Source organism: Vigna unguiculata, chromosome 7 (genome assembly GCF_037176805.1).
Source record: "Vigna unguiculata cultivar grain cowpea cultivar isolate G323 ecotype 2 chromosome 7, ASM3717680v1, whole genome shotgun sequence".
NCBI classification, from domain to species: domain Eukaryota; kingdom Viridiplantae; phylum Streptophyta; class Magnoliopsida; order Fabales; family Fabaceae; genus Vigna; species Vigna unguiculata.
The window spans coordinates 46,232,785-46,253,289 of NC_140798.1; the positions used below are offsets into that span (position 1 = coordinate 46,232,785).

Here is a 20,505-nt window from a genome sequence, read left to right on the forward strand (position 1 = left end):
ATTATTGAAATACCCACCTTTGTTTTAAATCACAACAAATAAGTCTTGCATGATGCTACTGTAATGATAAGACTGTGTGGTATGGTAATTGGTTGTGTGGGGATACTGCTGCTTGCTGGCAAGTGTGGGGATGACAATCAATTCCAATTCTGATAATATATATATATATATATATATATATATATATATATATATATATATATATATATATATATATATATATATTAATAAATTAAAATGTAAATTTATACTTTTATCTTTATGATTAAATTTAATAGAAAATAAAATACATTTACTTATATATATATATATATATATATATATATATATATAAGTAAATGTATTTTATTTTCTATTAAATTTAATCATAAAGATAAAAGTATAAATTTACATTTTAATTTATTAAAATATTTTTTTATCAATTATATCATACACAACTTTTTATTTTAAATTCAGGCAGATGCACTCTCTTTCTTTTAATCCAAATAACACCATAATTCTCTCAATTCCATTTATTTATCCATTATCCTTCAAGTTTTATATCCAATTCAAAGTGTTTGGATTGGTTAAATATTTGACAACTAATTTATATGTTTGAATTTATGATTGTAATTTTGGTTAGATGGTTGTTGAAAATGTGAACACATTGGATTTGATATTTAATGTTATTGCTTATAATAAGTCATTTAAACCAAGTGGACAAAAATAAATTTACTCTATAAGATGGTTTCGAATCATTTCAGGTTTAGTTAAATTAACTTGAAGTTCTTAAATTGCTCTCATTAGCATATGAGTAGATCTTTTGAGCAAAACTTAAGTGGTGACATTAATTATTCTTGCAAAGACTTGTGATTAATTAGTCGATACTCAAACATTTAAGTGTTATACTTTGAACTAGATATAAGTCTAACAATTTTATTGTTCAAAGTTCAAACTCAACATCCGAAGGAAAAAAAAGAAAAGACTAATGTTAATTATTTTTCCTTCAAACTAAATTTTGCTCGAGTCATGTGTGAAAGGTTAAAGAGCAAATTACGTATTTAAAGTAACTAATACAAAATAAAGATGTAATTTTTTAATAAAACCTTTTACACAATATTTCTTTATGATTTAAAATGTAATTTAAAGTGTTTCGGTCAAATAATATCTCTTTGTGGTTTAAAACTTGGTTTAGAGTGTAATGATTTTGTTAAGATTGAATTAACATATTTTATTTGATAAATGTATGTAATTGTATTTTTTTTAATTAAATTGTTTTGTTTATAGTTGGATTTGATGTTCTTAAAATTAGTTGAACATGAATAATGAAAAGCATAAGTTTTTAGTTTGTAATTGACCTTTTGAGATATAAATGTATTAAACACTTCAAACATCAATGATATGTATTCATATTCCATCACTATTATGATTTAGAGTAAGAAACCAATGAAGATTCATATACTCTTACTTGTATATTAAGTATTACAAGTTATCTTGACTTTTGTGAATTACTAAATGAGAAAGTAAGTTTTATGTTATCAGATGATATTATGGAAAGTGTAACATGACATTTTAATGTTTATGATTGATTTCTTTACATTTTAAATTTAATTTAATTATATTATCTTTGCTTGTTGATATGCTATGTATTTACTGTTGCGATATTTTATGAAAATATACAATTGTTCGAGTTCAATACCTAAAAGAACCTTTCTTTGATAAAGGGTGACGTTATCTAATTAAAAACTGACATAAAAAACAGTTATAAAAATATATACTCTATTTATATGATGACATGAATATAATTTTTATTACGTTATGTTATTATTTTTTTATATAAGTATATATGTATTATTTTTTTATTTCATACCAGAGTTGTTCAAGAAATAAGTTTTTTTTTTCGTTTATTATAATTATGTTGAGTTTAAGCATACATTAGATACCCACCACCATATTTAGATACTTAGACTAGTCACATAGATTAGATGAAATTAAAATTAATAAACTAAGCACAAATAATAAAGACATACAAACAGTAGGGGAATTTCACATCGAAATTAAAAACAAAAAATCTGTCTACTATGATTTAAAAAATAAAAAGAAAAACTCCGCATTTAAATAAAGTGAAAGTGACGAGTTACATGGTTCATAAAAAATAAATTTGTATGACCCTTTTTACAATATTATTCTCTATCTAGTCCTCTTCATCATATACTTTTCCCTTGTCTTTTTCCTTGTAATTACTTTTTCTAAGGTATCGATAGAATTTGTCTTTAGTGATAGGTGGTTTCATACTGCAGCAGAAAATCTACGATCGTCACTATTTCTTTGACTAACTTTCATATATTTTTTCTTTCAATCAAAGAAATAAACAAAATTGGAAACTGTGAACATTGATTAGAACAAATATCAGTGATTAATATATCAAATCAAACATTTTTAAAATTAAATCCAGCAAAAGGAGTTAAGTAGGATAGGATCACAGTAAGAGAAAAAAAGGGAAATTTTAGAGGGCTGAATATTCATTCTACTTTGAGTGTATATTTATGTTGTGATTGGTTGTGTGTGGAGGTGTATGAGGTATCTTTGATTTGGTTCATCTTCCAAGACAGAAACAACTGTTTGAGCATCTCTCTCTTCACATTTTCAGATGTTTCAGACAAAAAATGTTATTATTATTAATATGGAGTGTTCTGTTACATTACATGATTGATCCTCTGCATCTGCAACAATCTGATATCTGATATCTGCATTCTGCATTCTGCTATCTGCTATCTGCATTGTGCATGCTTCTCTCCCTCAAGGCTCCAGCATACTACTACAACTGTGAGATGCTCAGTCCTATGGAGCTGCTCTAAACTCTGACCTCACCTCTATCATCTGCAATTTTTTTCAGTACAGAAGGATTATGTTAGCATCTAATATATGATTTTATGTTTATGTGATCAATATTTTAAATTTAATTATATTTTTAGTCTCTAGATTTTTTATGAATTTAATTCTGGATCTCAAAGTTTTGGATAATTATTTTGATTCCTCAATATAAAGGAATACTACTTTTGAAAGGATGAACTTATTTGTGGAGAATCGTAATGTTTTATATTTTTAAATTATTGTATTCTTTTTAGGTGATGTGTCTACTACATCTATTCGAAAACGTATTATTTAATATATTTCGAATACCACATCGATAAGGGTAGCAAAAACCGGCATTCAAGTAATATAATAAATATAAACTGTGTATTTTAGATTCTTCGTATAATTATCCTACTTATATTCTTATTAAATAAATGCTTGGTATGTTCTTGACGCACAGAATATTTGTTTGTTTTTTATAATATAATATAAAAAACTAAAACAATGGATTTGATTTGAAAAACAAGCAGCATAAAAGTTAAAATAGGTTTTTGAAAACCTGAAATGACTAAAAATCTGAATAAATGGGTACCAAGTTAAGAGCTGTATTTATTGGAGCATCTCATATGTTTTGTTTGTTTAATATGCATGTCACGTAAAGCGAGGTTATAGCTATGGGAAGGAGTGCATGCTGAGATCGATGGGATGGTGATGAGATTGAGGCCATGTAAGACCAAAACTAAACCTTCAAACTTTTTTTCTCATTTCTCACTCTCATTTATTATTCCTTCTTTCTCTGTTCAAAGTAATTTTGCTTTCTACTCTCTGCATCAAATTCAAACTGTAATTTCATAAACACATAGTTGTCCATAGTAATGTCACTACTCACCTGCATGATTGATACTGATAGAGAGAAAAAAAAGTGAAAATTGGATTAGATTAGAGTAATGGTTTTGGTTTTGTGGGTCTAAGATGGAAAAAGAGGAGTAGCAATGAGGTAGGTAAGGTTAAATAAAGTAAAATGTTTGCTTGAAAGGAACCTCTTGGTGTTGGGCATGGGTTTGGGTGAAGCAGAAGGAGAAACAGAAACAAAAGCAGTGTTAGAATTACAAGGAGGAGGAGTAGTAGGTTCAGGCTAGAGCGTGTGTCAGAACAAGTTTTTGCATTTTACGCTAACGTTGGCATCAGGCTCAGCCTGGAAGTGTGGAACTGAAATGGGATCAGAATCGTAAAGCTAAATTTGGAAACCCTATTAATGAATTTTATTCGCCATTTGCACTCTATCACGCATCCTTTCTAACTCTTTTTCTGTCAGACACACCACCTTTTATTTGCATAAAAGAAATAAAGAGACCGAAAAATATGAAAATTCAAAACTGGTTACAAATAAATGAAAGTGATGCTAAACTGGTACAATCAATCTTATCATCTATTCAAACATTACACAGAAAGTTGCAGGTCTTGCGTACAGGGTACCTTCTCTTCTCACCCAAAACAAAAATGTACAACAAAATCTAGACATATCTATTTCAGTTCTTCTAATTCGACCACAATCTGTAATTAGGAATAATCGTTTCATTCTGCTTTGTTATAAACAGGACTTTGGTTTCTCACCCAATTCTGATAATAATGGCACGCCCATACAATTGTACTTGTTTTTGCTTACAGGTTATTATTGTAACCTTTTATCTGAAAAACAATAGTGTACTTTGAAGTTTTGACCTTCTTATCTTTTAAAATTATCTCATTTTGATTGTTTTAGGAAAAAATGTTATACTCAAATGAACAAAACATAAAAAGGTTACAGCAATTAAGAAGTACCAAATGATTTCAATTCTGAACCAAATACCATCATGTATCAAATATAAATCTTGTTTTTATAAATGTATTACTGTATGAGACCAAACACAGGCTGTGATTTTCTTCTTTGTTATGTACATATACATGGACCGACTCTCATGGATACAGGTCCATAAAACAGGGCCCATAAATCCATTTATAATTATTACCCAACGTTGTACTGACAATTAGTTTAATAAATACTTCTGACTAACTTTTTCTTCATCTAAATTTGTGATTTTAAATTACATAGACGGAGGGGAAATGCAAATAAGGATAACAAAATTGATATTCTCTTACTATGTCCATTTTTATTTGCCAAAAATAAAGAAACTGTACATTGTTTTGTAGTTTATAGTTGTACAAATCAATTCATACACCTTCAGACAGGACAATCACAAGGTACGGTTACGTCTCTCTGTCCCCTTTCCCATACAAAATACACAAGGCAACCTTGGACTTTCTCCTATTCCTCCTAATTCATCTTAAAATATGAAATGAAAAATATGTTTTTGACATGATGTAATGAAGAAACAAACTGTCGTAAGTTGCAGTACAAAAAATTGTGGTCCCTCAGATACGTGCATTTTGGGGTACAAGGTCATCGAATCGATCGTGGGTTAAAACTTCCCTTGCTCGAGCACTTCTATATTGAAGTCGCTGATGAAGTGTCTCAGACATTTGGTTGAAAAATTCAGCGTCCCATCTTTGAATTAATGAGGGGTCCTCGGCATAGCAGATGTATATGGATGTAACAGCACTTTCCACCACGACCATTGCCAATCCAACCTGAAATATAATTGCATATTTTAAGTCACATTCAACCATGTACAGCTTTGACCGGATTTCATGGCCAACACACGACAAACAGAACGTAGAATACAAGACATGTCATCATTAATCTAGCTGTCTGTCATTCGTAGATATAAAAACAACTGCAAATTCAACATTGTAGTTTGAATAATTTTAATGGTCAACATGTTTCAGGAAAATGATAAGAGCATCATTACAAGCCTTTTGATTTATGGAAAAACCCATGTGTGAAGCAATTATACCGATGCAATCCAATTGATAATAACTGGTTATATGGAAAATCATTGAATGTTCCTCACCAATTTTAGAAAAAAAAAGTTTAGCACAGGTAGTCCCACCAAGAGCAAGCTTTAAACAAGGAAATTGTTTAACATACCAATACCATCCCCATCAGCATGGAAGTGGATCCGATCATAATAATTCTGTCACTCCATTTAACCCATGCCCAAATACCAGAGCAAGTTCCAGTTATCAGACCACCAAAAATAGTACCCATTAGAAGCACAGCACCAGAACAATCATAGGCCACAAGTGCTTCAACCCCGGTTGACTGGAGTAACTCCCATGCATCTCTAGCTGACCGGTTAAAGCTTTTACCATAAACAGCAATCTGAAAGGGAGGTTACCATTAAAAACATTCCAGAATAAGTTTTTCAAGAACCAATACATTCAACACAACTTGACCGTACACTATATCTTAATTATCATGGAAAAACAGGCAGATGCTTTAAACAACCCATGCTAATCTTTTTGTGCCCTTGTAATGCAGAGTGCTCACAGAGAAGGAATGCTTTTCATATCTTTCTAAATTTTTAGTAATTGAAATTCTAGTAATAATTATTCTATTAATTCATTTTTAACCTTTATATCCTTAACTTTGAAAAACAATTAAGATATGACAACAAAGTGGCAATGACATTTCCTTTGGAAGCACTGAATCTGCTTTGGTCCCTTTACTATCCTCAACAAGAGATTTTCACTTCAGGGTGGCTGAAACTGAATTTAATGCAGTGAACCTATTTCCAGGCACTTTTACATATTCTTACTACATAATACCAGCAGTTTAACTAAATGAAAATCCACAAATCTTGTATTTGATTGTCATATAGAGGACTAGTTAATGACACGGTCACAGAAGTGCACCTGAACATAGGCATACTTGTTAAAGAAACGCACAAGAGTCTCCACGAGATGGAAAAGGAAATCGACAAGGCAAAGTAAACACTCGTTATTGCCAATCTTAGACCGAAATCCCCGTATCTGAAAGACAAAACAAAATTTTAAAAGAAGAAAAAATTAACAAGAAAAAACTCCATAAAATTGAAGAGATGAACTAGAAATTGGTCATAACGATTGGTTACCTTCCATCGTAGTGTCCTAATTGCTGCAGTAAATAATGAACCATAGCAAATGCTGCCAAACGATGTGGTTAAAGCATACTGTAGAGATTTCACTAAGGAGTTAGCTGGAATTGAAGCTGCATCTCTACCACCATGAAAAAGAACAAGAAACACCATCCCAGACACTATAACATGCACGGTATTACATAGTACTGCACCTGTCCAAAACAAGCTCACAGAGAGAACCTGCAAACATGAATTGCAACAACAGCATAATCAGATGCGGGAAGTCTAGTAATCTGATGCCAAAACCAGTTCGAACAAGAACAGGACAGAATGAAGAAAAAAACTTGCCAGCTCACCACAAGAAGCCACCAGCGTCCACCATCACCCATGCTTGAAGCCACAACACCTGCTGCTCCAAATGACCATAAGGCCATCCATAAAAGCACAACAAACATAAAAACATATGCCACTCTCATAACCTCAGGAAGATTCCAAATCATCTTCACAGCCTTCTGCAGAATCAACATCGTAAATGGGAGTCTGGAAAAGGAAAGAAGCCACAATGAACTATCTTACGGACTCAACCAATTTCACAAAAGGCTAAACAGAAGCGGCAGAAAAACCTTAACCACAAAATCAGAAGCTGGCAACATTAATCTTTGAAGACACCCAAAGAAAAATTCTGTAAAAACTGAATATAACAAGTTAACAGCTACTTATTTGCATCTCCAGGGATTGGAGACTGTTGAAACCGTAGGGATTGAATGGCAAACAGAGAGAATATATTCAAAATTGCATAACAGTGATATTCTCCTACAAAATGTGTCAATCAACCACCACATTCACTGCATAGGACAAAGAAGAAAGCTAAAGCAGGATGCATTGTTGACTATCAGATAAACCAATATATTCAGAATACCTTACTATCCAGTCCCATTTGCTTATATGAGGGCGGTAAACACATTCATTTTTAGATTCTAAACAAACAGTGAATTGATACCAAAAAACAAAACACTAGCCAAGTATTCTTAGTGCGTGTGTGTTTCCCACTTTGAACGGCCATTTCATACATTCCGATAAATTAAACGTGACTGAAAGATTTTGATGGGATTTAAAGCGGCTTCTCAAACACACCATTAATAAAAACATCAACATTCAAGGTCAAGTCTACAACCCACAACATTTTCGGATACACGTATGATTACAATAATTATCTCCAGTCAGTTACTGATATTAATCTCCTATTCATCTAATGGTGAGTTGTCCCTCTTTAACCAAGTTTTCTCCATAAGCAAAAGTCAAGATTCAAGTTCCAAATCACCTACTTAATCGAACCGAGTCCGTGACCACTATTACGGTCCACAATTTGAGTAACAAGAAAACAACTGAAATCCACACCAACATAAAACATGTAAAGGCCAATACCTGTCTATGACTGATATGACATAAAGGAACTGCAGAAGAGCTCCAATGGCAAAAGCAACCCCCCAGAAAATCTGGCCAGTCCAGAAACACAAAACACTGACCACAGCAAGGTAAGTGGTGAGTATGTGAACAGACACCTTCATCATTTGAGTTGCCTGGGAGCCCAACAACAACAACCAACCCCATCCAAGAACAGTCCCAACCCCACCAGCAGCAGCATAAAGGGGCCAGTAAGTCTCAGTCAACCCGGATTGGTTCTCAGAAAACCGGGAGGTAAACTTGTCAATGTTAAGTCTATTCTCTCTCTCGAACCTATTTAGACCAAGAACCCCCAGAAGGAACCCAAGCCCAATCAAATGGATTAAGAATATTCCTAACCAGAACACGTCGTGCCACCGCCGCGACTGCTCCGTAGCCACCCCTTCTCCACTGCTCCTGGCCGCACTCTATCACAATTCACAACAATCAAGTTCCAAAGTGATCCTTTTTAGGCATTAAGTACATCAAACACAGCTATTACAGTGTGTTGGCAAATGAGTGTAACTGGCTGTACCCAGATTAAGAAAATAGTCCTAAACACTGAATTGACGAGGTAGATAGAGAAATACATCGAAAATGATTGATTTGAGAGAGTTAAAAACAGGAAGGAGTTGAGGTACCTGATTGGCGGTGGCTATGGAAACGAACTCGGAGGAGGATGAAGAGGAAGACGGGGAATCCATCATTATGAGCAATGGAGAAGAAACATTGTCTTGTCTACGTAGAATAAATTATGAATTTGGTAAACATAAGAAAATGAGGCGAAACCTCCGAGGGGACAAGTCAATGGTTTTGGGTGAAGAACAAAGGATTAATTTTATTTTCTAGGGTTTGCGTTTCAACAATGGTACAGTATACTAATACTAATATTTACTATATTTTTTTTACAGTCAAGGACAAATTTGGATAGAAATATGGTCATTGTTTATTTGACATATATTAAGTAGTATCTAATTTTAGTCTAGTAATTAATAAAAATATTAAACATTATTTACATTTTTTTTCTATGCCTTCTTATACAAACACAGTGTAGTTCCATTTTCATAAACAGTGTTTTCGGTGGGTTTCTATCGACCACGCGCTTTATGTGATTGTAATGCCATGGTTTGGCTGCTTCCATTATATGTTTTAATTTTCACTTTTCTGTAAAATTGAGGGAAATGGTCTGAAAAAAGGTAAAAATTTTCCAACTACCACACATTGCCAGAATAAATTCCCATATACACACAATATTTGGTAATAAATTTTGAAAAATAAGTATTTACTGATCTAACAATGTTAACGGGAGCAGCTACAAATTTCATTTCTAGAAAGTCAAATTCTCTGTTTTTTTCCTTTTGGTTCAGAATTAAGATCTGAATAAACCAAATTTTGACCTTAGTTTTTTATTTCTTAAATTGTATAATCTAAATCATAAAATAAATAAATAAATGAACAAAAAATTAGTATAAAATCGTGAATAATATAATCGCGATTTCTTATGTAAGAATTACAAGATATACTTCTATCCATACTTAAACTAAAATTAACTTTAATATTTGAAATTGTAATTAATTTCAATATCATTGCTCAAAAGTATTTCATATCCAATCTTTTCTAAATCACTACTGGTAACCATATTTTTTATTTAAAAGGACATGAAGACCAATATATATGTTGTTCATGCTAAAATTGGAAAGAAATTTAAGTTAAAATACATTATGTGTTTATTTAGTAAACATAATGATTTATAGAAAAATTAGAATTATTATTCACTCTATTACTTTATGGAAATAGAAAGTACTTTCGTATGTATTTCTTATCTTTAAGTGGGTTTGTATCAAATGTCAGACAGAACATTTATCATCAAAAGCTTTAATGATTAGTCAAGGTACAATTTTTTTTACTTAAAAAGTTAAATATTTAAAGTGTTACAGTTTGATTATGACTTGGTCGGACTCTGATCATTTGACAAACATTTTCTTAATAAAGTTTGACAAAGTTTGTTTTTTAACACACACCAAACATTTTTTTATTTTTCTAAGTCAACATTTATTTTATCCATTAAAGTATTGTCATGTGTACTTTGTCAAAAATTTGTTAATAAAACTTTGTCAAATTATATTTTTCCTTACTTGGTCTACGCCATAAGACAACTGATGTTACCTACCTGCAATAATCTTTCTCTCAATAATTGTGTCACTAGGAATCTCACTCTTTGTGACTTGGTCCAGCTGGCTTCCATCACAAGATAATTCTACAATCCACAACAATCTCAAACCCAATATATAAACATAAATACAGTCAACGTCTTATACTCATCTAAAACTCAATACTTGCTATCTCAGATGAATCACAATCTCCCATATTCAAATATTCAAGATAATCTAAAAGTGTTCAAATTATAGATGAATAAATTCAAATTTGACACTTAGTACGAATTGTTTGTGTTATGATAGGGTTAAGAGATCTTTATTTAACACAAAGGAAATGTTAGCATTAACATTTACCAGAAATTATTGAGTAAAAGCCAAGAGGTAACTACGACACAAAGATTGTTAAACACATGTTCTTGTTTTTATTTTTTTCAAAAAGACACCGATGTTTAACATAAACTATTGGGTAGGAATTCAGAGTCAATCAGGTTATCACAAAAGTTATTGAGGGCATCTTTATTTATTTATTTCCCAAAAACAAAGTTAGCATTGATATCTAGTGCGTGCTATTTAGCACGTAAGCGAACACTTAATACAGACTATTTTAACACAAACTTTCTTTTGCACAAAGCCAATATCAGTAATGATGTTCAGTGTAAGCTATATGAGCACCCATATTTTCTTTTATAGAAAGAAAATGCTAATATTGATGGTTATGACAGCTTAATTAAGCACATAGATTTTCTTCTGTACAAAGACGATGTTAACACATACTATATTCGGACATATAGATTTTATTTTGCAAGCAAGACAATGTTAACCTGAAAACTAACTATTTAAAAAAAAGAGAATGATTATTTAAAAGAAAATCATGAATAAAATATTAATAATTAATTTAATAGTTTATAACTAAGAATCAAGATTTTACAAAGTAAAAGTTTGTCCCATTACGAAATAACTAATACTGCAGATTGCTGCGACCGATTTTTAAGGTGGTGCATGGTAAATTTTTCCTATAGCTACTTTAAAAAAAGTTTTATAAATTAGTTTATATGAGTTAAAAACTTTCATAAGTTAATTTACTTATAGACTAAATTTATTGAATTTTAAAGTGTTTTTAATTGTTTGTCAATCGCACGGATCCTACTGTGTTAGTATAGGCTTTAGTTTTAAGTGATACTAGGCTTGTTTGATTTTGGGCCTAACAATTGGGATCATCGGTCCATGGCAAGTATTGGGTTAGTCCAAAATTTGATTTCAACTTGACTATTGATTTAGATAATTGAATACATGTTTATTTTGTAATTATTGTGACTAATTTAAAAATAATTTTTTATCATTTATTTTTTATTTTATAAATTTAAAATTATTAATTTTTAACAAGTACACATAACCATTACTACAGATAAAATATGCGTTCAATCTTATTGATAATCACTCAGAATTATTATATCAAAACAAAAGTATTTTTATTATACTAAAAGTAAAATATATCAATATTTTAATATTTAAATGACTATTTATCTAAACACATATTTAACATCTCAAATAATTCTAAACTTTGCCACTAAAGAAGAAACCTAGATTCTCATTTGTTTTAGAAGGAGATATGCAAGTAGAAATGTGAAATGCAAAAACACAAGTTGGATTAAGAGTCTAATTACTTGTACTTTGAACACAATAACGATTTCATTGATATTTTTTGTTTATTCTCTCCATCTTCACCTAATTGGTCATTAATCAATCTCCGACTTTCAAGGAATAAACAAAGAAAGTGAGGTTAAAAATTTCCAAATGTCAAACATCTCTTTCCATTGAAAGGTAATCAATTGTCCTATATCAGTGTATGGTAGTTGTTAGCTTTTAGTTTTGGTCATAAGAGTGTCCAATTACATCATCACTTATATTGTTTAATGCCCATGCAATAACGTGCTTCTCATGGAACTTGATTTTTCAGATGGATATTTAATTTTCCAAGATTTATTTATTTATTTGTGTAACAAGGAGATAAAAGTGATATTTTGAAATAGGATTTCATGTCCAAACTAAAAAATAAAACCAAGTGTTAACAATTTTAGGTAAAAAATGTGTAAAGTGTAACTCAAAATTTCAATAATAAATTAAACGCTATAAGATAAAGAAAATCATAAATTTAACGTATCGAGATTAGGTTAAATGTGGTATTAATATTTTTTATCTCTTATGTATAAAATGGTGTTCAAGTACTTGGATGCTTCACTTTGAAGAAAATGAAAAAGGAGAAGAAGCTTCCAAAAATGGTTTTTATTGAGCCCGGTACCCTAATTTATTTTTGTGATCCTCATGTCTCTACGTATGAGAACCAAGAAAAGGTGATTTGAGGTTGAATATTATCCATTACTTTGTTAGTACCATTTCCAAACGCAAACAGACACTTTATGTTTTTTAGCATTAAAATAAACTTCAAAAGTTAAACATGGAAGACAAGACACAATACCTTTTTTTGCTATTTTTTAATTAGCTTATTTGGTACAATGTCACTCTAATTTTTTTACATGGTTAACAAATTGTAAAATACCTTAAATATAATTCTTAAAATATTCATTACAAGATGATCATAAATGATATCTCTAAATATTGTATTTATAACTTTCCTAGTTAATATTATGTGCAAATTTTAAACTATTTAATTGTCCCAATTTAAGAAACAAGTTATTTAATAGAACTTTGAATTTACGCAAAAAAAAAAAGTTTTTATTATAATTTACGTTGGGATGCAATGATCAAATGTTAAATGTTATTTTCTTTTCACATTGTTCTTATTCTTATTCTATCAGAATGCTCTCAACACAAATAACACAACACACATATTCATTGATTTTTTTTTTTTCAGAAAAAAATCACAAAACAAAAAAGACTAAATTATTTATTTAAGTAGTTATAAAATGTCTCTTTGCAACTGCGTGCCGCCGAAAAATAGTTTATGCGGTGCATTTATTTGTTTTTGTTATGACGATTTATTGTTCACCATAAAATCAACGTAATTAAAATCTTTCATTATTTTCAATAATTATGACGATAAGAATAATAAAATAAACTTTTCAAAATTTTGTAAGGCTAAAATCAATTTATATAGTGTGTTAAAAAAACACACGAAAACTTTGTAATCATTTTAAAATTGTTATAATTTGGAAGAAAAAGGCATCTTTTGAACAGAGTCCAAACTTAAATAAAACGCAATGTGTAGAAATAGAAAAAATGTAAAAAGAGAAGCATCTTTCTGCTATGGTTATTTTTAATTTTTTTTATCCAGATTCTGAGAAGGGAATTGAATTCCGTGCTCTGCAGAAAATACATTTTTTTTAAAAGAGAAACGCACTCACCCGCACATGTCACTCTGAGCTTTTGTCACCTTCCTTCTAGCTTCGGTCTCAGGCGACTTTCACTTCAACCAACAACACAACACAGTCTTCAATCTCTCTCTCTCTCTCCGAGTCCTTCTTCTTCGCTCAGCCAACATGAGCTCAATCGTTCAGGTGCTTTCCCTTTTATTGTCATACAAGATTATCTTCTCTCGATTTCTGATTTCATTAACATTAATCGTATTCTTTGTATTCCTTTTTTCATTAGGGTTTCACGAAGTCCCTGGCCATGACTATTCTCTCGGAGATCGGCGACAAAACATTTTTCGCTGCTGCGGTTAGTTTCTACCTTTTCTCGAGTGTTTTTTCTAGCCCTGTTCTACAGTTTTCTATTTCGTCGGTAGATCTTGTTATCAGCTGCACCGGATTAATTGGTTGGTTTATGTGGGCCAGCCTGTCTGGACGGTTGGAGTGGTGTTCTGGACTGAAACCAACTGACATAATATTTTCTGTTTGTTGTTATTATCTTTTTATGGAGTAGTTCTGTTGTGTGTGTATTGTTTGGAATTTGGCCTAGGCACTGAACAAGTATCTGTGAATATTCAAATATGTATTCAGTTGTTTCCTCTGTTAATTGAATTTGTGTAAAACATTCTTCACTGCTCTGTTACCGGCAAACTCACGTGGGAGCCATTTTTTGTGTAGTGTGTTTGAAGAAATGATTAGTGTTTTTATTTGTTATCTCGTTCCATAGTTCCACACAAAGAGGAAAGACCTTTATATTTGTATTTTGTAATCTTGCTAGTAGAAATTAATTAGAACTCTGACTGTTTCATATTATGATACTTATTCAAGATACTGGCTATGAGGCACCCACGGCGTCTAGTCTTATCAGGTTGCTTATCATCTTTGATTGTAAGTTTCTTTTCTCGTTTCTCCTTTATTTTTAACTGCACTGTATTATCTTTTTTGAAGGTTGGATAATTTGTCTATTGTCTGATATAGGTCTTTCTTCTTCCTCCTTTTCGAGTTTCATGATTCCTTGTTAATTTTGAAAATTCTAGGTGATGACCATTCTGTCTGCTCTTGTTGGCTGGGCTGCTCCTAATCTGGTGAGTATTCTCTGATTCTGGTCTCGCTTTACAATTCTCATCACTATTTTTTTATTCCTATAGATTTCTTAAGAAATGCCATGGTATCAGTTCATTGATTAATATGTTGTATGCATTGAGAATAGATATCTGGCACATATGCGTTAGTGGGTGTTTATCTAACTCATGTTTGGCTAAATTACTCTTCCTTGATTTCTGCCTTTAGTGATATTCATATAATTCTGCAGATTTCCCGTACTTGGACTCATCACATTACTACATTGTTATTCTTGGTGTTTGGGCTTTGGTCCTTGAAAGATGCATTATTTGAACAAGGGTGATTATTATTTATCCATCACATCAACTTGCTCACCCTTTTCTATTGACAATAAGCTTGAATCTTTGACTTGTGCTTAATGATTTTATTTGATGGACAGGGAGGCTGAAGAATTGGCTGAAGTTGAAGCTAAATTGGTTAATATTTTTACCTCTATTTTCGATTTCTTATTTTAGGTTGACTTTTTATTGTCTTCTTCATAGCACCCTTGTTCTGTTATTAGGATAAAGATTGGAAGGCTAATAATGGAGCTGCAAAAAATAGCAACAAGGTAAGATAATATCTGTTTTATAAAATTTTCATTTCCTTAATTTTTGTCTGTCCTCGTGTCATTCTCTTTTTGATTTTAAGGCGTACATGATCATATCTCATAAAATGGGCCCATTTGGGTAAACAACACAGTTAAACATTTATGCAATAAGATATTGTTTAATAGAGAGCATATTTATAAGTTTGACTGTGAAGCTTACTGATACAAGCCAAAAAAGGACTTATTTTTACAACTTCACGAAAATAAGGTGAAAAAAAAGCTCATAGGAGGTTACGAACTAGATTCATAAACCCTGAGTAAGCTACCCAAATACCACCTATGACACCCCTTACGTACTTATTTAATAGAGTACATTTTATTTACTTTATAACTCATGATTAGTACTTGGAAGTTTGAGTTTGCAACTATTACTACATAATCCAAGAAAGAGGCTCTTAATAACTCCATTTTAAATCAATTGCTTTATAAGTTGTCAATATCAGATCAGGTAAGGCACATAACATCTTGTAGGCAAAGCTTCAAGACCAAAATTTGAAATTTGGATGACTCGTGTTTTAAGGACTCGATGAGAATTTATGCAACTTATTGCCAACCTCTAGTTGATTATGATATTAACATAAAGCAGAATTCTCAAATGCTATATATTTACTGTTCTGATATTGTATATACCATGTCTCATTTCCCAGGTTGATGATGCCACTAAAAAGGAGCAGCGGTCATTTTTATCTCAGTTTTTCTCTCCTATCTTTCTACAGGTAATAAACTATTAATGGTGGTACCTCTATACAGTATGTTGTTGAAAACTGATCTGGGTGATAAACTAATAATCGTAGTATCTTTATACATTGTGCAATTAAACACTGAACTAGGTTAAATTTGATTCCCTTTATCATCCTTATTCTGCAGGCATTCTCTATCACTTTTTTTGGTGAATGGGGTGACAAAAGCCAGGTGAGCACATTGAATAAGCTCCTTTATTGGAGAATGGAGACTGCTTCATCACTTCATTAAGCATTACTTTCTTTTTCAGCTGGCTACCATAGGTTTGGCTGCAGATGAGAATCCATTTGGTGTGGTTCTCGGGGGAATTCTGTAAGTTTTGGCTTGTAGTTTTCTGACTTTATTTTTGAGTCAGCCTATTTTCTCGAGTCTTTGACGACTACCTATCCTTGGGTTGTCCATGATGGCACATTTTTATTTCAATGATTTGTTACTGTAATTCTGCATACATGTTTACTTACCTTGCAAATGCGTAGTGTTTGTTAGGAGGCATAAATGTAATGTTGAGGTCCTGAAATTGTGGATGAGAGGAGTATAATTGTTAATTGTTTTTTCACAGGGGACAAGCGTTGTGCACCTCTGCTGCTGTTATTGGAGGGAAGAGTTTAGCTTCTCAGATATCCGAAAAAATTGTAACAATTTCTAATCCTTTTAATTTTACTGCTCGTGTCCATCTGTTTTTCTTTCTGAACTCATTTTAAATTCAATATTTCGTATCTTAGAACGTCCTCATACATCAAGTTTAAATAATTCAAATTTAGTTTCAGACTACCAAGAAAACAGAGTATATAAGAATAGAATTGATGGAATAATGAAATGGATGCAAGTGCAACATGTGAACAAAAATAGTACAATATAACCATGAGCCATTAGAACACTTTGGGGTGTAGTGTCCAATTGTGGTATAGAGCAGTAAGCTGAGTGTGTGTATGTTATCTTCTTGATGTTGTACTCAATAATTTGCAGGTTGCACTTTCCGGTGGAATCCTTTTTATTGTTTTTGGAATTCAATCATTCCTTTCTCCTGTGGAATCATGAAGGGCTGTGCTATTGGTTAGTGATTATTCTTTGTGCACTTTACTAGACATGATTGAAAGCATGTTTGTTGTAATGATTGGAATTGGTTGCCGGAAGACCTCAGCTTCATGTCTAACCCTCCTGGGTCGTAGATTTCATTCTCTTCACCCTTTTGTAGTTCAAAATAATGTTAGCACTGTAGAACCAGAGCCAAATTCAACATGTCAACTTGAGTGGATTGTTCTTTTAAGATAAGCACGTGCCTTTTTACATATTCTCTCATTGTATTCTTTGCTCCATCAATTAAATCCATGTGCAAATTTCCAATGCTTGAGGAATATTACAAAGGACACGTTTTTTTGTTTTAGGGGGGGTTGTTGGGGTTGGGTTGGGGAGGAAAACAAAGCTTGCTTGTATGCGTATGATGTTGACACTGTTGAATTAATGCTCCCGGGGTGATCTTTTTTGTCCTTGCTTGTGTAGAGGGGATGAAAAAGCTTTTCCGTCACTGGAGTGAAACTGGTTAGGTCTCAATTTGAATGCACTTGATATGTACAATAATCTTTCCTTTCTAAGTTCATATAAAAATGGGTAGAACCCTCCATCCCAAGTGCTGTAACTTGATATCGCATGTTATTTTTGTCTCACAAGGCTAATCTTTAGTTTAGCATTGTTCCCTCCCAAAGTGTCATGTACCATAGTACAAGTCATACTTGACCCTGATAATTTCACCTGTAACAAGATTAAAATTTCAGAACCGCCCCACCGAACAATTAAATTCTTGCTGTTCAATGTTCATGAAGTTTCTGACCAGTGACTTCCCATCATATCCAGCCTCTCCTACCGTTTAAAAAAATGTTCATACAAAAAAAAATGTGTTCTTTAAAAGTGACTCTTTTTGTTCCAGTTGGTCATACAACCCAAACAATGTTGGACCAGAAGCAATATTTTCTTGTTTGTGACTGAATTAAGTTTTGTAAAGGCGTGTTTCTCGTGAAAGTGTTTACACAAATATGTAAGACTTGACATTTTTCAATTTATAAAGAAATTAAAAAGAAACCAATTGCTCGGTTTGATTTATTGAATCGATAATTGGTTAGGCCATCCACGATATTGACAATTTACAAGATTAACTAAATTTAGGAAAAATTTAATGGCAGATTTTTTTTTTGTTTTAAAGATTTTTAAAATAAAAAATCACGGGGATAGGGCATGTTTTATTATTTCTTGATTATTTTGTTATCTTGTATAATAAGATGTCTTTTATATTTAGAATTTAGATGATTTAATTTTTGTATAATTTTTTGGTTTATTACATAATATTAAACAAGTATTTTACAATTATTGATTCAATCATAATTGAACTACAAAATACGTTTATTTAAAAATATTGCTATTGAATTATTATAACTCAAAATGAATGGTTAATTTTGTGGTATAAACCCATGCCTACATAAATAGTTATAAAATATAAAGTTATTAACTTTACGAAGTTTGCAAACTTAGCCACCTGGTGAAGGTAATAAAGGTTGATTTGTATAACTTATAATCAAATTTGTGGTATATATAAGAAATATATCTCATTGGATATCAACAAAATATTGATCGGTAAATTTAACAAAATTGTACAAAAGTACTATGCAATCTCTCACTCCTCTTTGTTCACTATTCACTACTTATGTTCTAGATACGATTTGATCTTCTTTTTTTTGAGCCGGATCTATTTTTTTCTTCAAGCCGATCATGTAGATTGATCAATAAATTTATAGATATTGTACAAAAAATAATATGCAGTTCTCCACTTATTTATTCACTATTCTCCACCTATATTGAAGTTATGATTTGACTTATTTTTTTTCTTCTTCAAGTCAATCATCTAGTACAAGTAATAAGAGTTGATTTGTGTAATTTATAATCAAATTCATAGTATATAAGAAGTACATCCTCTTAAATGACAAAAAAAGAAAAGAAAAGTAATATGCAGTTCCCAATCCATTTGTTTATTGTTCCCCATTTCAATTTCAGATCTGATTTGACATAATTTTTTCTTCAAGTCAGTCGTCACCTAGGGTAAGTAATAAGGGTTGATTTGTGTGACTTATAATTAAATCCATCCTATATTAGAAGTATATAGAAAGATTAATTAGTAAATTTTAAAATATTGTATGAGAAGTAATACACAACTCCTCACAAATTCGTAGTATATAAGAAGTATGTCTCATTGGATAACAAACAAAATATTGATTACTAAGTTTTAAAAAAATGTACAAAAAGTAATATGCAGATCCCTACTTATTTGTTCATGGTTTCCCACTTAGATCTCAACCACCTAGTGCAAACAATAAGGGTTGATTTGTGTAACTTATAATTAAATTCATTGTACATAGAAGTACATCTTGTTGTATAACAAAAATAAGATTGATTAGTAAATTTTAAAAAAATTGTACAAAAAGTAATATGCAGTTCAAAACTCATTTTGTTCATTGTTTCCCACTTAGATTGCAGATCCTATTTGACCGGAATAAAGATTGATTTATGTAACTTATAATTAAATTCTTGGTACATAGAAGTACATCCATTTGATAAACAAAAAAATATTGGCCGGTAAATTTTAAAAAATTGTACAAAAAGTAATATGCAATTCAAAAGTCATTTGTTCATAATATCCCACTTACATTGCAGATGTGATTTAACCTATATTTTTGTTCAAGCCAGCCAGCTAGTGCAAGCAATTTGGGTTGATTTGTGTAACTTATAATCAAATGCATTGTACATAGAAGTACATCTCATTGGATGAAAAAAAAATTGATTAGTAAATTTTAAAAAATTGTACAAAAAGTAATATGCAGTTCAAAAGTCATTTGTTCATTGTACCCCACTTAGATTGCAGATCTGATTTAACCCATTTTTTTGTTCAAGCCACCTGGTGCAAGCAATATATTGATTAGAAAATTTTAAAAAATTGTACAAAAAGTAATATGCAATTCAATAGTCATTTGTTCATTGTATTCCACTTAGATTACAGATCTGATTTTACCTAATTTTTTGTTCAAACCATCCTCCTAGTGCAACCAATAAGGATCGATTTGTGTAATTATAATCTAATTCATGGTATATTAGAAGTACATCCCATTTGATGACAAAGAAATATTAATTAGTAAATTTTAAAATATTGTATGAGAAGTAATACGCAGTTCCTTACTTATTTATGCATTGTGCTCCACTTATTTGCCTAT

The 20,505-nt window shown here is 31.3% G+C and overlaps 2 protein-coding genes across 3 annotated transcripts; one reads left to right on the forward strand and one right to left on the reverse strand.

The window, feature by feature from the left end:
* Window positions 1–4,951: 4,951 nt before the first annotated feature.
* LOC114192232 (uncharacterized) lies at window positions 4,952–9,137 on the reverse strand. The gene is made up of 7 exons (XM_028081886.1): window positions 8,918–9,137; window positions 8,259–8,704; window positions 7,190–7,373; window positions 6,849–7,073; window positions 6,631–6,747; window positions 5,864–6,097; window positions 4,952–5,463 (listed from the first exon to the last, which is right to left on the reverse strand). The coding sequence occupies exons 1-7, from the start codon at window positions 8,981–8,983 to the stop codon at window positions 5,248–5,250; spliced, it is 1,488 nt and encodes a 495-aa protein (XP_027937687.1). The 5' UTR covers window positions 8,984–9,137; the 3' UTR covers window positions 4,952–5,247.
* Window positions 9,138–13,699: 4,562 nt separating this feature from the next.
* Window positions 13,700–17,888, forward strand: LOC114192412 (GDT1-like protein 4). 2 transcript variants are annotated; one of them, XM_028082125.2, is made up of 13 exons: window positions 13,700–13,947; window positions 14,042–14,110; window positions 14,629–14,688; window positions 14,838–14,885; window positions 15,113–15,201; window positions 15,302–15,338; window positions 15,425–15,472; window positions 16,159–16,227; window positions 16,379–16,423; window positions 16,503–16,564; window positions 16,812–16,884; window positions 17,219–17,305; window positions 17,753–17,888. In XM_028082125.2, the coding sequence occupies exons 1-12, from the start codon at window positions 13,930–13,932 to the stop codon at window positions 17,288–17,290; spliced, it is 690 nt and encodes a 229-aa protein (XP_027937926.1). In that variant the 5' UTR covers window positions 13,700–13,929; the 3' UTR covers window positions 17,291–17,305; window positions 17,753–17,888. The 2 variants fall into 2 exon arrangements, with proteins under 2 accessions (XP_027937926.1, XP_027937925.1); XM_028082124.2 differs by lacking the exon at window positions 17,753–17,888 and having other exon boundaries at window positions 17,219–17,541.
* Window positions 17,889–20,505: the final 2,617 nt, after the last annotated feature.

Coding starts and splice junctions, on each gene's coding strand:
- LOC114192232 (XM_028081886.1), bottom strand. CDS start 8,983: ATGATGGATTCCCCGTCTTCCTCTTCATCCTCCTCCGAGTTCGTTTCC. Junction 8,705..8,917: donor CCATAGCCACCGCCAATCAG/GTACCTCAACTC, acceptor GAATTGTGATAG/AGTGCGGCCAGGAGCAGTGG. Junction 7,074..7,189: donor GACGCTGGTGGCTTCTTGTG/GTGAGCTGGCAA, acceptor TCATGTTTGCAG/GTTCTCTCTGTGAGCTTGTT.
- LOC114192412 (XM_028082125.2), top strand. Junction 15,339..15,424: donor CTGAAGTTGAAGCTAAATTG/GTTAATATTTTT, acceptor TTCTGTTATTAG/GATAAAGATTGGAAGGCTAA. Junction 16,885..17,218: donor CTCAGATATCCGAAAAAATT/GTAACAATTTCT, acceptor AATAATTTGCAG/GTTGCACTTTCCGGTGGAAT.